Raw genomic sequence first — 19,458 nt, forward strand, 5'->3', positions numbered from 1 at the left:
TAGCCATTATATGCATCTTTTGACGATTTTAAAACCTAAAAATTATAAAGCGTTGCAACGCGAAACGATTGAATAATTTGGAGAGTTCTGTTTTTGTCGTTAAATTTTGTGAAACTACGAAGATTGCTTATATAAGGTATAAAATACGTCAAGTATGTATACTCGGCGGAATAGCTCAGTAGGCTTAAGCGTTTTTACTTCAGGACTCTGGCAGGACTCCAGGGGTCACTGGTTCGAAACCTTCTCCGGGCAATGTTCTTTTCCTTTTTTTAATTTTATTCTTGATTTTTTACTGGAGCTTTTACGATCCAATGTTTACATTTATCAATATAAAGCATTTAATGAATAAGTTAAAAAATGCCAAAATCTGTGAAAAGGCCCCTTTAAAATAATAAATACACTTAGTATACGGTGTTGTTAAACCGATCGTATCCTCCATATTATTTAAATCGATGTATGATTAATTTTACACCTGTTTTATTTGTACATACCTGAATATCATTTAAACTCCATCTAAAAGAGACTCCATTCTTTTGGTATCACACGTTCACGCGCAAACTGTCAAACAGAAAACGGTAAAATGATATCGTTTATTTTACAGCATAATTAATTGCATTGTGTTTTATATCGTTAAAGCTGTTACTCTGTACACTGAATCCTCGGCAAAGCTATCATTTGCTAGACCAAGCTAACTTTGGTGTTTATTATGTACTTAAAGGGGCCTTTTCACGTTTTGGTAAATTGACAAAATTGAAAAAAGTTGTTTCATATTCGCAAATTTTCGTTGTAGTTATGATATTTGTGAGAAAACCGTAATACTGAACATTTACCATGCTCTTAAATAGCCTTTATATGCATCTTTTGAATTATAAAGCGTTGCAACGCGAAACGATTGAATAATTTGGAGAGTTCTGTTGTTGTCGTTATATTTTGTGAAACTACGAGGATCGCTTACATGAAGTATAAAATATATCTGGCGTGGAACAAGGAAGGATGGGCGAGTGGTAAAATGCGTAACCATTTTACTCTAGGATTCCAGGGCGTCAGTGGTTCGAGTCCTGCCCAGGGTTACCTTTTTTTCTTTTCTTTTTAAATTTTATTCTTGATTTTTTACTGGAGCTTTTTAAATCCAATGTTTACATTTATCAATATAAAGCATTTAATGACAAACTTCAAAAAAAGACAAAATCTGTGAAAAGGCCCCTTTAATGAGGAGTGTATATACAGTGTGAACATAATAGAAGCGTGTGCAATTGAGGTTTTGTACTTCACCAATGGCAATGTAGTATCTTGTAGCCTTCATACAGTTTGAAAATTGTATTCAATACGAGATTAAGATTGTTTGATAGATATTTGCTTTGAAGTACCATGTCAGATTAAAGGTGTCATAGACAATCCATCACTTGCAAATTGTAAACACGTATTCAGAAAACAACAACATTTTACTCACAAGGGCGAATTAAAGAAAGACAAACATTGTGTAGTTTTCAGACACAAACCACATGTGATTAGCGTGTGGCTATGATATTAATTAGTGAAAACATCATTTAGAATGATAAATAATCATATTATAACGCACAATCAACCTTTCTGGAAAAAAAAATCACTATCAAATATATATATAACAAGGTATCCAACTCAAAATCCCCCGAAAACGGCTGCATCGCTTTGAACAGCCATAACTTCATCATAGGGTGCAGCGATTTTCACGATCTTGGTCTTATTCAACGCAGAAATGAATTTCCTTTCTAGAAATGTATATATCTTGTTATATTACTACAAATGCCGGGTCAAATTTTAAGAAATAACACGAAACACAACTCGCGAAATCTACTTTATTGATTAGACAGAATTAATGAATGAAATGTTCAGTTGTAAAGACACACCTTCGCATTGGACCAATGAAATCACTCGTGTGTTTAAAATGTCGGTTAGTTGAAATGTATGTAAACAAAGGTTTCAAACGGTGGTGGACAGTTAGTTTTGATGCATAATGCAACGTCAAGCACGGTTAGAATGTTTTTTCATACGTTTTATTGAATTATGTTATCTAGGTCCGTGAACTTTGCAGGGAAAACGCCCTTTACTCCGTGAAGATTTCATTCATTTATCCTGTCTGATCGATGTTAATTAGGTCACGCGAGTTGTGTATCGTGTTATTTCTTAAAAGTTGACCCAGCATTTGTAAAAATATTGCAAGACATGTACATTTCTAGAAAGGAAATTCAGTTCTGCGTTGAATAAGACCGAGATCGTGAAAATCGCTGCACAATTGATGAAGTTATGGCTGTTCAAAGCGATGCACCCCGTTTTCGGGTGATTTTGAGATGGATACCTTGTTATATATATATTTGATACTGAAATAATTTTTTTCAGAAAAGTTGATTTTTCGTTATAATATGATTATTTATCGTTCAAAATGTTAATTTCACTAATCAATATCATAGCCACACGCTAACCACATGTGACACAAACGATCATTAGTTTTGTGCTGATATACCGACATTTGGTTCGAACCTTTAACTAAACTAAAGGTGATCAACCAAACATTTTAATGAAACGTATGTTATGTACGCGGTTTTGAATCTTTAACACTGTTGAGAGAAACTGCTCTGTTGCCAAAGGGTTGTCGTATATAATATCACGTATAATACATTTTTAAAGATATAACTGACGTTTTTTTTAATTTATTTACCATTATCGAATAAACAAAGTAAGCGTTTTTAAGGGTTAGAAATTCGAAGAGTAATTACTGTTGTATTCGTTGTTGTTTTTTAAACACGACTAGCAGTGCGACTTACGCGGGGATCTTAGGTTTGAAACCGGTTGATTTCAACGTCATTCGGATTTTCGTTTGTCTTGTTACAGCAATATTTTAACCCTTTACTTTATATGCCATATTTGTAAACAAAAAGCCTGATCTGCATGAACTTGTAGTTAGATAACGTATACGTTACATTATAATCATTATGCTGTATTTTCTGCTATCGTTTTAATTATGGTTTATTACGTTTAAAAAACGTAACAAAACAAAGGTAGTTTACGAATGTGGTGTTGTACGCATAACAGCTCTCCTAATCTTTGCTTATACTTGCGAATTATATTGTGCATGTTCATGCATGGTAATAAATATATTTAAGATAAATAACTCATTGTAAAACATGCTCTATTTAACGCGTTTCTTTGTCAAAAAGTGTGATACTATTCAGGTATATTCACATTGAATACATGTAAATCTATATCTGTCTGTCTGTCTGTCTGTCTGTCTGTCTGTCTGTCTGTCTGTCTGTCTGTCTGTCTGTCTGTCTGTCTGTCTGTCTGTCTGTCTGTCTGTCTGTCTGTCTGTCTGTCTGTCTGTCCGTCTGTCCGTCCGTCCGTCCGTCCGTCCGTCCGTCCGTCCGTCCGTCCGTCCGTCTGTCTGTCTGTCTGTCTGTCTGTCAGTCCGTCCGTCCGTCCGTCCGTTCATTCCGTCCGTCCATCCGTCCAACACACCCACCCACCCACCCTCCCATCCATCCATCCATCTATTCATTCATTCATTCAATCATTCATTCATTAAAATTACCAGATGATTTACAGCTAGTGATTGCCCGTTTGAGGGACATTGGAACGTACGGTTTTTAGTTGTTCGCGCTAGCGGGCAACTAATGTAGAGGGAGTTTTGCAAGTCAGTCTGCTCTTAACAACGCTAGGAACGATAACCACCGCATCTGCCTGTTTATACTTCACCACTCACCACTGGTACACTGCAGACAGCGTGTGTGTGTATGTAATCAATAGTGTTTAACAGCCTGTGCGACGACATTGGCCAGTCTAGTGTTTAACAGCTTGTGCGACGACATTGGCCAGTTTATAATTGAAATCTGTACATATTGGCTGTTTTCAGGGAAAACGGGGCTTAATGCATGTCAAATAAGATTAGCATGTGCACACTGATTAGCCTGTGCAATGCGCACAATCTAATCAAGGACGACACTTTCTGATTTTATGGTGTTTTTCGTTTAAAGAGTCTCTGTTACTGGGATGACAATAAATGCATCTGCATTAAGCCCTGTTTTCCGAAAATGAAGATTACATTATCTTTTTTATAAATGATTTGAAAAAGAAGATAAAAGTGATAATAACTTCAAAGTAACTTCGCTGACAAGGCCAATAAACAAAATTACTTTTAAATCAAATAAACAACCAATGAGTTCTAAATTTTTACCTTGTGGCATTTTTAGTAAACATCTAAAAGGGACCTTTTCACAGTTTGTCATTAAATGCTTAATATTGATAAATGTAAACATTGGATCTTAAAAGCTCCATTAAAAAAAACAAGAATAAAATTAAAGAAACAAAAGTTACCCTCAACTGGGCTCGAACCACTGATCCCTGGAATAAATTAAAGTCTATCGTTAAGACCACTCGGCCATCCTTGCTCATACAATGAGGGATGTATTTTTATACTTTATATGTATAAGCAATCATCGTAGTATGAAAAAATATAACGACAACAACAGAACTCTCTAAATTAATAAATCGTTATATTTTTTTAATTTACCAAAACGTGAAAAGGTCCATTCAATGTCTTCAGACTTGCAAATTGAATGAGTACACTACACTGTCAGATCTTACATCATGAATAACTTACAGGTTTAGTGGTTGTCTGTTAGCCTGGGGCCAGTAGATTTAAGCCCAGGAAACTCAATTTCAAAAGTTGGTTACAGTTGGGTTAAAAAGCTGGGCAACTCAATCCAATTAAACATAGAATACAAATTGGCGACTGTGGATCAATTAGGCATAGGAAATGATTCTATTCCGGCTCACAACAAGACATGATGCATTAAAAGTTTGTCATGTCGCAAAATTGTTGCTCAATAATTAAAAGAAAATAAATAAAGTATTAGATACACATAACACAACATGTACATGATTCTAGGCTTGTTATTTTTAGCAAGGCAACCAAAATTCTAAAGATGGTTGCCAGTGCAGCAACCAATTTCGAAAAAAGAGACATATTGTTGTTATTTTGTCTAAGTTATCCCTATAACATAAATATGAGGACAAACAGTGCACACACATCTCGACCTGTGCTTTAAGACACTTTCTTTATAAATTTGAATGGGTTGTGTTCATTTTAAACTTGCGATATAAAAAGCTATAACCTAATTTTGAAAACTGAATTGCGTCTAAGATTATGCAATAGCGAAGAACTTCAGTGCCTTCAGCGCTTTGATGTTCTCTCAGCGTTGTCATTTGGTCACATAAAGTCTTAGCTACAAGAACTTATCTGTTTCGCTCAATTTTGCCGTATAGTGAAAGTAACTTGATGTTTTCCTCAATGTTGCCCTACGGTCACACACGTGCTAATAGTAGTTTGCTGGCAGGGGATCGTCGTAGTCGTCTGATCACACGCACGCTATAAGTAGTTTAACCCATTTATGCCTAGTGGACTCTCCCATCCTTCTAAATTGGATCAATTTATTTCCAAAATTAGGGATGTCTAGTATATTTATGTCTATATTTAGAATATTTCATACAGAAATTCCTTAAAGCAAACAGCGCAGAGCCAGATGAGACGCCGCATCATGCGGCGTCTCATCTGGGTCTTCGCTGTTTACCAAGGCATTTTTTCTAAACGCTAGGCATAAATGTGTTAATATTGTGCTGATTGTTGCCGTTTGATCTCAATCAAAATTACAGAAATTTGCTTGTTTCTCAACCTTGCCATTTGATCACACACAGGCTAAAAGTGCATTGCTGTTTCGCTGACTTCGTATTGTGGTCACACGCTGGCTAAAAGCAGTTCGTTAAGCTCGCTCAATGTTGTCGTGAGGTCATATCGAGAATAAAAGTAGTTTACCGAGTTTCCAACTTCCCTTAATTCACAAACAACACGTTTCTCTTTCAATAATTGATATCCCTCAAGGGAACAAACATCCATCATAATATTTTTGCCAAGTAATTTGTTCGTCAGTCCATGACAACGAGCTGAAAATAAAATTTTGCACAACGTCATTACCCGGGACAACCAAACTCGACGTGACATAAATTTGAGCCGCGTTCTGAGAAAACTTGGCTTAATATTTGTGCGTAAAGTGTCGTCCCAGATTAGCCTGTGCAGTCCACACAGGTTAATCATGGACGACAATTTCCGCCTAAACAAGATTTAAGGGACTTTAAACGAAAAAAACCATAAAAGCGGAAAGTGTCGTCCCTGATTATCCTGTGCGGACTGCATATGCTAACCTGGGACGAAACTTTACGCACATTCACTAAGCCCATTTTTCTAAGAACAACACACTAATTTCAAACTTGCTAGGTTTGTTAATGTTATCTAACCTTTATGACCCCAGCGGGATTTCCATGTTGAGTGCAATTAAGGGAAAGCGTCAGTATCCAAACGTTATAACCAGCCCGATTCTTCAAGCTGATCTCTTTTTCAATGTTACCATGTACAGATCGGATGTCTATGGCGAATGTGACAGGAGAAAAACACATGCATTTTCGCTCCCTGTTGATGTCAATGAATTTGCTGCGTCGCTTAATAGCGACTAGACATTTTTGGCTCACTTACCAATACATTTTCACAACATTTGATAATTTCAGACTCATGGAATGTGTTATTTCTTTTCTTTACACGCCTTTAGGAGATCGCAGACCGCCAATGTCCTTAAATATAAATTTCTACAAATATACACACAGTTGCACAATTATGTGAGAAACCATATTATAACATATGGTCCTTTATTGCCAAACAATGCATTCAAACATGTTTAAGGATAAGATTTTAAACCGACTGTCATCCTTTCGGTTATACACTCACAATGTCTATCATTACATAAATATAACACAGGAGAGCAATTATCGGCTTCAGAGACGCTCACTCGAATCAGAAATACTTACTGCTTCAACAACTTATCGCCACAAATTACTTTTCGAGAGAACGTTTTATATGTGCAGGTCTATGGACGCCATTAATCCTTGCCATTTAAATATTGATCTAAATGACATAAGTTTCCCAAAGAAGGAGCATTTAGATGCAAAGAGTGATTTATTGTATGGCATTTACCACGACGCTAACACAATATTTTATTTAACGTTGTTTCACTCATCAGTTATCGCTTTACCATGTCGATGACGGTAATGAATGCAACGGTTTTGTGAATCATTTAGATTATGACTGTATTGTTTAGGATTTCATTCATGCATTAATAGTTTTAGTATAAACAAAGTCAAATTAAAGTGCACTAGCATTTGTAGGCGGTACTTAATTTATGACAAATAACCAACTGCTAAACAATTCGAAAAAGCATTCCTCTGTTGAAATCGCTGCAGAGATAATGCCACTGTCCATTTATATAAATGGCAATACAATGTCTGCATTAGCTTGCAGAGTCTCTTTCAATTGCTTTTCTGCGTCAAATCCTCACAGAGTCACAACTTATTGCCACGGCGTTCTTGAAGGGATTATGAGACACTTGGGTGATAAGGCGGATGTGCGTGCAAAGTATCTGGGATTTGCATTATATTATTTGTTGCTTCGTTTATATGTACGTTACATGCCACAAGGATAATAAGACATTGAATCATTGCTACACTGAACAAGTCTCAGTTCACTCAGGGATTCAAAACTGAACAAGTGTTTGTATTTGTTAACTTTGCCATCTATTTTTTCTGTACCTTTTTATATTTTTTATTTGGGAAAATTTTGCAGGAATTCTCGGGAATGAGTGTGCTTGATTTATAAGTAGCATGAATCGCTCTTGGAATGCCATTTGATTTGCAATTTTAATTAACGCAGTGGCATCTTCATGGAAAGTTTCTTTAGGCAATGTTCTATTAAATATTAGCCTCGCTCTGGGAAAACTGTTTTAACCCTTTGCATGCTGGGAAATTTGTCGTCTGCTAAAATGTTGTCTGCTGAATTTCTAAAATTAGCATTTTCTTCGATTTTTTTTCAAATAATATTATCAAAATAGCAAACAGTTTGGATCACAGAACGTGGCGTCTCATCAGGATCCAAACTGTTTGCAAAGGCCTTCAAAATTCGGTTCCCGCACTGAAAGGGTTAATGAATGTGCGTAAAGTGTCGTCCCTTATTAGCCTGCTCAGTCCGCACCGTCTTATCATGGGCGACACGTTCCGCTTTTTGATGTCCCTTAGAAGATATGTCTTTAAGTACAAAATAAAATATACAATTGATACAAAATATACAACAAAAATACAATAAAATGGGAAGTGTCGTACCTGTTTAGCCTAATAATAGTATGCCTAGCCTAAGTCTTATCTGGAATGACACCCCACGCACATGCATTAAACATTAAACATGCATTAAACATTAAACATGCATTTAACATTAAACATGCATTAAACATTAAACATGCCATAAACATTAAATATGCATTAAACATTAAAAAAAAAAAAACATTAAACATGCATTAAATATTAAACATGCATTAAACATTAAACATGCATTCAAGATTTAACATGCATTAAACACCGTTTTCCCAGAGCTTGGCTATTTTTTAAGTGTTGAAAAAAACGTGTACTTTTCTTCCCTGTTGAGGATTTATGTCGCAAATAGATTCTTTTTATTTGACCGCACATCAGCGCATGTTCTCAAAATTGCATAATTGCGTTTATGTCAAGTATCATAAACCATTGGTATCGTCAAGGATGCATCTCTGTAAGTCCGGGAATAATGAAACTCACGAGACATTGTCGGAGAGAGAAATATTAATTGTGTCATTCAGCACGTCTTATATTTGAGGACGTGTCAAAAGTCATGTGCTTCACACCAATTAACAAAATAGTACATTTTTAATTTGGAAAACCTTTTGTTTAGATTTTAGTTGAACTTACAATTGTTGTGACATGGACCCCACTGCGTTTTCATGACCACTAACGAACTACCGCCTTCCTTAACCGCCTCAACAAGAGATTGTTCTCTAGGCCACATAGATTGCCTTTGGCAAGAACATTTAGCCTATTTGTTTCCAGTAATGCCATAAATCTTTGCCTTTTACACATTTACCCATTTACCTAAATGACACAGCGTCCCCTGGGACGGCCGCGAGCAAATTAATCCAGTTCCGTCAAGCAATATTTCAAGACTTGCAAATTGATCCCCCGCCCCCTTGGGACGGTCTGTAAATACATTGAGCATAGAAGTCCCATTACCGTATAGGTTGTTTCGTGGGTTTTGATACGGAATATCATAGGCATGCCGTAAATGATTGTGCCGATGTAAGGTTTCGTTTATGAAGTTATTCAGAATACCATTATTTTTGGCAAAATATAATTTAAATTCTCATTTGTTCGTGTGTAATCACATTTGTGGTATGGTTTGGTATAATATACAGGTGGTTGGCGTGTGGCGATGATATAAATTAGTAAAAACATCATTTTGAATGAATTTTTCAATCAAATTATAACGAAAATCCAACTTCTCCGAAAAAAAATCACTATCAAATATATATTTAAATATTTTTAATTCAAAATAATGTTGTTGTTTTTTTAAATTTATTAATTAATATCATAGCCACACATAAAGCACATGTGATGTAATATACTTGTTGGTTTGTAACTCTGTATGAATTGTGAGTTTATAAGTATTGAGTACATAGAAACTGAATTTTTCTTTCCTAATTTTGTGAAAGGATCTGAAATATAAGCCATCTGTTTTCTTATTGATCGTGTGTTAATGTGGTCTATAGATTCAAAATGTTCGTATCGCATTGAGTAACCTTATATAGGATTTGATATTTAAAAATATATATATTCAGATATATAAATAAATATAAATTAATTAATTAATTTCATGTCTCTCGAGCTGTATTTCGATGATCCTGTTCTCCATGGTAGAGTGATGACAACGGCCGTTTGTATATATTGAATGTTTACCAGTTTAACGATTGATGAAAGGAAAACCACTTCGAAGGTATTATTAAACGCCCCAAGCCCGCATTGCCATCATTACACTATGTATGAAGATATGAAGAAAATAGAAAAAATATATCTGGAGTTAGAATGATATTTATTACTGACTCGTAATGCGTGACACCCTAGATGAAAGAAATTCATGAGTTCAAAATTAGTATTGAAACCACTCGCTTCTCAGAAACCACTCGGGAATATGGCGAGTACACAAGAATGAGTACATTCTTATCCAGTTAATGAGAAAAGCGACTAGTCCCAGAAATGAAACACAAGCAAACGGTGCCTGAAAATTATCACCGCCTTTAGTTTTGCTCGATTGCATCGAAAGCCTTAGGCTAATTAAATTGCTCTCGAGTATGTTTCCTGGGAAGAACCAGTACTTGGTGTCTTTTGGGGAGAAAGAACGCTCTCACAGTGGTGATCAAATCCATGAACTTCAATCGCTTGGTGAACACAATATCCTCTACGCCACGGCAACCTATGTTTAAGCGCCTCCTTGAAGGTGGGTGCTCACAAAAAAGTTACCTAGTCACGTGATTCAATGTGACCGAGCTCAAGTTAATAAAATGCACAAATAAAGGTTTCTGAATTAAATCCAATTAATAAAATACATTTTAAAAGCAACAAATAATTGAAAAGAAAAATACGGCCTTTGTTAGTCCTTTTCAAACGTACTATTGCGATTACTGTAACGTGTTCATGTTATAAGACCAAATCCTGACTGTTTATTTAAAGAAATGCCATAGTTTAATTCAAACACAATAAAACAACATTTGCGAAATCAAAAGATATAGGAATACAATGCGGGGACATCAGTAAATGTCGATGATCATGATTTCATAAATATCTGTATGGTGGGCGCTTCAGATATATAATTCATTTGTAATCTCTCCGATCATCTCTGCCATGCGACAAAAGCAATTATGTTTAAGATAAATAAAATGTGTAATTGCTAAAAAATGTATATTTTCACCCACAGAAGGGCCGTTTTAGAGGCAATATTTGATTGATTATACCGCATTTAATATAACTTTAACCCATTATGTTATTATACGTTGATGTGGTTACTGTTTCTCCGTTTGATGTAGAAAAAGTAAAAGCAACGATTTGGAAATATATTTTATTTGATTTTTACTGTATTTGTTAGATTTGATTAGCAAATATATTTACTGTATTGTTTTCAAGAACGAAATGAAACCCTCGTTTGCAGTCGAAGACACTATGTTTGGCTAATACAAACTCAAGAGTATCTCATATGTACATTTGTGTTAGCACAATTGGTACAACAATAGTTATACAATACATTGCTATTAAGGTATGCATGCCGATAATGATGGTGCCATAAATACGCAACTAGTGGGACGCTAGAATTACCGCCTCTGTAATATCAATATAACATCTAGTGATAATCTAATGTTTAATTGAGAAACAATTTTGATATCCCCCCACTGGAAACGCACCATTTGGATGTAAAATTTGATAATAATACATATTTCAATGAGCACTTTCACTGGTTTTGATTGCATCGCTTTTGGAAATGGTTGACAATCAATTTTGCTTTTATGATAAGTGTTTTTTTAGTATTGTATGTACATACAAATTTTAAGTATTTGTTAAAAACAAAAATGTGCATACAATTGCACCAGCAACGGACACAAGACTGTAATGAGGTTCTTATTAACGTATATCAATTGACCGATGGCCCAACAACTGAACAATTGGCAATAATATTTTCCTTTGATTTATAAATATACTTTAAGTCTCTATAACGCTCAAAATCAACGAAAATTTCGTTAAGTATTTCGTTAATTAAAGTTAACATCTAAGTAATCAGTGTTCCTTATAGCAATAGCAACAGTTTCAACGCTAGATGTGGTATGATGACATAGATTTTTGTAGATACAAAATGCTCGTTTTTATTTATTTGTGACCACAACTAATTCCATTTTAATTTCCCGCGCATATATCTATTCATACGACACACGAACACCATGTTAGTGTTCATGTGTCGTATGAATAGATATCGTTACGGGAAATTAAAATGGCAAAAACAACGAGCATTTTGTATCTACATACATCTATTCTACCAGACCACATCTGGCGTTGAAATTTCGGCAATTGCCATTAGGAACACTGAATTTTATTTGGTTAAGTTTATTTTACGAAATATTGTGCGAAATATTCGTTGATTTTGAGTAGTAATGTTACTTTAATCATTATATACTGGCAAAAACTTGTCAAAAATATATTAAATTTATCTCTAAATAATAATGTTAGCTCTTATAAATTACTTTTTTGTTTCTTAAATATAAAAAAGTTAATTTTAACAAAAAAATGTGTCTTGTTCTGAGAAAATTGGGCTTAATGCATGTGCGTAAAGTGTCGTCCCAGATTAGCCTTTGCAGTCCGCACAGGCTAATCAGGGACGCCACTTTCCGCCTAAACTTCATTTTCGGCAAGGAGGGACTTCCTTGAAACTAAAAATAACATAAAAGCGGAAAGTGTCGTCCCTGATTAGCCTGTGTGGACTGCACAGGCTAATCTGGGACGACACTTCACGCACATGCATTAAGCCCAATTTTCTCAGAACAAGACACAAATAATGTGGCTCATTTGCGCAATACAAAACAGCAACATCAACAACAACTACAGCAGCATTTCAACATACATTTCGGTTATCACGCTTATAAAAAACAAATTATAGCTAACAAGTGTAAACGCAAAAATAGTTCTGGTTCATGTAACTGTACTAAACAGTTAATACACAATAAAAACCGCTTGACTAATTAACTCTATACAAATTGTAAAGTTGAATATTTAAACTACATTTAGCACTGAGTAAATATGCAATCCTAGTAACCGCATGAATTATATTAAACAAATGTGTTTTTATAATTTATAGCAAGCTCTTGATTCTGTTATATACACTATACTTTATTTTGATACCGAATACATACAACTGTATATACTGTAGCTTCTTGTATTTTAAACATCATCGTACCTTTTGTTTTCCTGAATGTTCTTCTATGTATTTGTTTCAGTCGTTACATTTACATGGCCTAAACACATAAATGGGGGAAAACGTACGCTTGAACTTAATATAATTAGTAAATTTTGCATAATATTTTATTGCCTGCCTTTGTAGTGGGAGCATTCTTTCGGAATCGTTTACGCTACAAAATTATTACATAAGTAACCGTAAGACGGTGTGCATAAACTGATAATCGATCGAAGATAACTAAATTATTAGTTCAATTCAGATTATTGTTTATATTTCAGAGAAAAAGAGTGTCCAATATACCTTAGATCTAATGACTCAATGTTTACATTTACTATTTACATGTTCATGGCACGCGGGAGGGTGCTCTACATAAATTTACGACTTTGTTTCGTGATGAAAGCTGTTTCGTTAAAGAACCTTTGAATGTTTTATAACCAGCAAGAAAGTTATCGGTGAAGGCCATCGGTTTTATTAACAAAACCTTTCGCGATTCAAAGACCTGTTGAACGTAATTATTGTATTTATGCTGTAATTCTATCTGTGTTTGTTTCAGAAGAACGTGTGTTACAACTTATATAGAAAACATATGCAAAAAAAAACACATTTAATTTATAAAATCTTTGCTGAAACTTCATTATTCCATTGTTAGTTATATTAACTATGATATGTATGACACATCTAAATGTTGTTCATGCAAATATAAAAACTATTAAAAACTAAACGACTATGAGACTATAACAACAATTAGATCAATTGCATTTATTAATTATTTCAGATAGCAACTCCGCGCCATATTTTTAGAACGCGAAATATAACAAATGTTACGTGTTGTTGATACAAACATCAAAGAGCAAGGCCATTTGTATAACACGAACAATCAATCTGACGTGACAACAACATGGTCTGGAAATCGAAGTCACCTTGTTAATGTCGGAAGATCTCACGTCGCATGACGCTTTTTAAAACCATCTTTCTAAAATCGAAGTCACCTTGTTTACGTCGGAAGAGCTCACGTCGCTTGACACTTTAACAATCTTTCTAAAATCGAAGTCACCTTGTTGACGTCGGAAGATCTCACGTCGCATGACGCTTTAACCATGTTTCTAAAGCAATGTAGAGAACAGAATGTTCGAGAAGAAATGTCTCTAATAATTTCGTTGAAAAAATAGTTAAGCCAGATATCATTATTAATTTTATAACCTAAAGCCTCATACACAGTGAAATCAAAGTTAATAATTTAAAGCAATATAATTCATTTAATATACTGTGAAGTTCAATTAAGGAATTAAAGGACACTCTGCAATAAACGATACTCAAGTGACTGTCATTGCCTCAAGCATGTAAATGTAAGATCTGAAGATCTGTTCCAAAATTCGCTGACGTTGATTAATGATGGCCCACAAAAAAATCCTTAACCAAACACTGACCTACGAAACCAGGCCTGTCTGGCTGTTAAACAACGTCCAAAGCGTCGAATTAATCAAATTATTCGCGAGCAGTATACGTCGCCTGTTTGCTGGGCAAATACGTACAAGTAATTAATCAGCCCCGATGTTGTCCTTCCATCAAACGGCGTTTGAATTATCGTTCTATAAAATGGCGCCTGTATTTGTTTTATTTGTCTTGCATTTTTTTATTTCCGTCTCCGTAATGCGTCATTAAGATCAACTGAGTCGCGTTCTGAGAAAACTGGGCTTAATGCATGTGCGTTAAGTGTCATCCCAGATTAGCCTGTGTAGTCCGCACAGGCTAATCAGGGACTACACTTTCCGCCTTCACTGGATTTTCGTGTAGAAGAGACTTCCTTTAAACGAAAAATACCATAAAAGCGGAAAGTTTCGTCCCTGATTAGCCTGTGCGGACTGCAAGGGTTAATCTGGGATGACACTACGCACATGCATTAAGCCCAGTTTTCTCCGAAAGCGTCTCAATTTAAAAACCAAGAGAAACGCTTCTTTTTGCATCTGTCACGTTAAGCATTTTATGACTGGCATTAATTTCACTTTGTTTAAAAACCCATAAATCATCAAAATCAACGAATATTTCGTACAATATTTCGAAAAAAAAGTTAACACATAAAAATCAACGTTCCTTAGAGCAATAGCCAAAATTTAAACGCTAGATGTAACAGATTAAACAAGACACAACATTCTCTTTTTTATATTATATATTTCAGATTTGTTCATGTACCGAGTTAGTGTTTGTGTGTCGTATGAATAGACATCGTTGCGGGAAATTAACATGGAATACATTTTGCCACAAAAAAAATAAAAACACTTTTTGCATGTCGTTAAATCTATGTCACGATACCACATCGAGCGTTTAAATTTTAGCTTTTGCCATAAGGAACATTATTTTTTATGGGTAAACTTTATTTGACGAAATATTGCAAGAACTATTCGTTTATTTTAAGTATTGATGTTACTTACACGTTGCAATCCGGACATTTTACCATGCAGTTTACGATTTCAACTTGTTTTTTTGTTCCTGAATGTAACGTTTTGTTCCTTGGTATTCACCGAAAATCCTTGTTTTAGCCCACTTGATACAATGAATCCATATTCAGTATGTCCAATGTCTTGCTCTGATATATCGTTTATGTCATGGTATTCGCAGAAAAAACCGCCGTAGTTATAATGTAAATCTTAAAACTTTATTGTTATTTAAGCGCTATCAATTTGACTCTTTTTAGGTTCCCATTCCCTGTAATTACAACATTCAACTCACGTAAATCAAAAAATGAAATAATAAATATCAGTTGCAAGATGTTTGTAAAAATTAACAATGTATGGTATAGTTCTTAGAAGAAATAAAATGGATTTAGCGAACTAGTGCACACAACACTTTTTCAGGTAGCTTCTTGACAACCGTATTAATGTCTACCTATAACATTTCAGGACAGGTTACTAGCGAAGATAGACGATAAAGATGGTGACTATGGGTTACCGCCTCCTTCCGAAAGAGTGCTCTCCCCGTCCACAGTCCAGGAGGAAGACGATGAGGTGGTTTATTGTTTGTTTGTTTTGTTTTTATAACTTTTTAGTCATATACTAGTAATGGAGATCAGTTAACATAACCTTCAAGTTCTTCAAAAGCTTTTTGGGGTGGAAATAGTTTTAAGTTCATATATCCAAATGTACAGGTATAGTCTGACTGATATTTAAAAGATAATGGCACATTAAAAATGTAAAATTTACTTAAATCAAGAAAATCACATGATGAAATGGGTGCAACACCAGGACGATCGAATATCGGAGGTTATGTTCATGCACAGGTTTGTTTTATACAGAAACAAACATTCGCTCAATGACCTGATATTTAAGTTAAGTGAGTAAGTCTCGTATACAGGAAAAACAGTATGGGACTTAATTGCTTCGTAGCAATCGAGTGGGTAATGCAATTACAATTTTTCCAGAAACATTACTAGACATGCCTTGAGCATAGGGAATTCTCGCGAGACTAACTGCATTGTTTACATACTTAATTTGCCGACAAAATCTTTGTCTAAATGGATTTTCCCTCATAAAATCTTCGTTTAGCTTTTCACGATTCTGTATTTATTTGTGTTTTTTTTTCAGTGCGTAATTTGCATGAACACCAAAGCGACCGTGCAGACCTTTCCATGCAACCATAAAGTGATATGTAGGAAATGTTTCATAAAAACTATTCAAGTAAGTGCAATGTCTCAGTATCTTCTTCTTCGTCGTCTTCTTCTTCTTCTTCTTCGTCTTCTTCTTCTTCTTCTTCTTCTTCTTCTTCTTCTTCTTCTTCTTCTTCTTCTTCTTCTTCTTCTTCATCATCATCTTTTTCTTCTTCTTCTTGCTGATCACTAGCATTACAGTGGAAATCGGTTCACAGTCGTAATGCGAACTTTGACCCGGTGCATCCGTCTTCAGCAGTGGTTTATTTCTTTAACCTTTCGATGTCGGAGGAGACTTCCCGACCAAGGCTTTAAAGGGGCCTTTTCACATTTTGGTAAATTGACCAAATTAAACAACATTGTTTAAGATTCGCAAATTTTTGTAGTTATGATATTTATGAGGAAGCAGTAATACTGAACATTAACCATACTTTAAAATATAGCCAACATTTAAACGCTAGATGTAACAGATTAAACAAGATACAAGATTCTTTTTTTTATATTATATATTCAAGACATGTTCATGAACCAAGTTAGTTAACCCATTTATGCCTAGCGTCTAGAAAAAAAGGGCCTTGGCAAACAGCGTAGACCCAGATGAAACGCCACATGATGCGGCGTCTCATCAGGGTCTGCGCTGTTTGCTTAAAGGAATTTCTGAAGAAATATTCTAAATATAGAAATAAATATATACTAGACATCCCTCATTTTGGAAATAAATTGATCCAATTTAGAAGGATGTGATAGTCCACTAGGAATAAATGGGTTCAGATCATGGATTGTAAGCCAAACAAATGATCCTATGTGGTAAAAATAAGAGAAATAAAAATGGCTGTCACTTATTTGTACCTCGGATGACATAAAAGATCAGTGCAAAACCTGGTTTATGGGCAAACATGTCAGCCTTAATGAGTTCCGTCTGCGCAATATTGGCTTTCAGAAAAGCAAAGCAGAAGAATTGTCGCATTCTGTTCGCTCGTCGGGGTACATCGTCTGAAGCAACCGGATATTAATATTACGACAACTTACAAACATATTTAATGGCATCTTACCACTTTCTGTTCTGATTTTCAGGTGGCAGTTTCACAGCGATGTTTGCCCTTGAAATGCGTCATTTGCAGAACCCGGATATTGAAACTACGACAGTCGCAAAGCGTCAAAATAACGCCAACAAAAACAACGCGTTCACGGGCCTCATTTTTTTCCAAACAAGCAAAAGTGTATGCGAAATGAAGACCCAATGTACTTAGGAACCACATACACTTTGGCTAAAATATTGGAGATAAATTGTAACATGCACGTAATTGCGATTTGAACAACACGTCTGTAGATAATAGATTCCAGTTGTGTAGAACCAAATCAATAAAAAGGCTTTATGGTGTTCAAAACTACATTTTGCGTGTGTTATGAGATGCTATTACATGCCTTATAGCGTCGTCAAACAAGGTTATGTGCAGTATGACGTCATATTGCCATTTTGACGTCTCTATACAGAATGTCCAATATTGCTTGGAAAGTACTACATTGGCAGCGAAGTCCCTCGTGCTATTTTTATGTTATTATTAAAACGAGTAATTCGTGGACAATTATGTTAAACAAATGAGCGCAATTTTGACAAACACGCTTATTTTCATAAGTCAATCATATAAAATGTCTTCCTTTGTACAAAGCGTCATTGAGCTAAAAGCTTATCTGTATCTTTGCGAATTCGCAGATGTGAATTTATGTGTGAAGTATATTATGTGTTTAGTAACACGGTATTATGCAATTTACATGAGTTTGTTAACAGATATATAGGTAACTCTTTCAAGTACATTTCTGTATGAACGTCCGTTTAATACATTTTTATGCCCCCGAAGGAGGGCAAATAGTGATCGCACTGTCCGTCTGTCCGTCCGTCCGTCCGTCTGTCCGTCACACTTTGCATTTAGGTTTCGAAAAAAATGCTCATAACTTAAATGTCGCTTGAGATGTAACCTTCATATTTGGTATGCATGTGTATATGAACAAGGCCTTTCCATACGCAAACAAATGTTGACCCATTTGACCTTGACCTTGAACTTAGGGACCGCGTTTAGGTTTTGAAATCTGCGTTTAGGTTTCGAAAAATGCTCATAACTTCTATCAAAACATTTATCGGGGGCATATGTCATCCTATGGAGACAGCTATTGTTCCTTTAAGAAATTAATGGTATGCAAGTTAATCTATTTAAATGTTATTACAATACAAATACATGTACGGATTGTCGCAGAAATCAAAACTTAATGTTGAAAGACAAAAGGTTATTCCAGTTGTATCATCGTTTTTGTTTATATCTAGATTATACTCAATAAAAGCAATTGGCTAAACGTACGTGTAAACAGTCATTTTTATTAATGGGAAACAACTCTGACATGAAACCGAAATTCATGTTGAAATTTACATACCTTACCATTAACCGCCTATTTAATTATAATTACATAGAAACAACTGGATTATTTTATTGTACATTTACATTAACCCATTTATGCATAGCGTCTAGAAAAAAGGACCTTGGCAAACAGCGTAGACCCTTATGAAACGCCGAATGATGCGGCGTCTCATCAGGGTCTGCTCTTTTTGCTTACAGGAATTTCTGAAAGAACTATTCTAAATATAGAAATAAATATACTAGACATCCCTAATTTTAGAAATAAATTGATCCAATTTAGAAGGATGGGAGAGTCCACCACTAGGCATAAATTGGTTAAACACAATCGCTGGACTTGACCATGCTGATGCTTGGTCTGTAGATAATTTTTAATTTATAATGGCATAATCTTAAGACTGCAATAAATAAAAAATATTTATACCCGAAATCATTTTCGGGAAAATATGTGACACAAGCCAGTCGGTATATGTTTAAGCATTTAT

At 35.0% G+C, this 19,458-nt stretch overlaps 1 protein-coding gene across 1 annotated transcript in view; it reads left to right on the top strand.

The window, feature by feature from the left end:
• LOC127856301 (uncharacterized) overlaps positions 1-19,458 on the top strand; it is a 104,041-nt gene that overhangs the window by 69,957 nt on the left and 14,626 nt on the right. Inside the window, exons 2-3 of the mRNA XM_052392421.1 lie at positions 15,823-15,927; positions 16,504-16,596. Coding sequence (XP_052248381.1) covers positions 15,823-15,927; positions 16,504-16,596 — 198 coding nt within the window. The remainder of the gene's footprint in view (positions 1-15,822; positions 15,928-16,503; positions 16,597-19,458) is intronic.

This window comes from Dreissena polymorpha, chromosome 13 (genome assembly GCF_020536995.1).
Source record: "Dreissena polymorpha isolate Duluth1 chromosome 13, UMN_Dpol_1.0, whole genome shotgun sequence".
Taxonomy (NCBI): Eukaryota; Metazoa; Mollusca; class Bivalvia; order Myida; family Dreissenidae; genus Dreissena; species Dreissena polymorpha.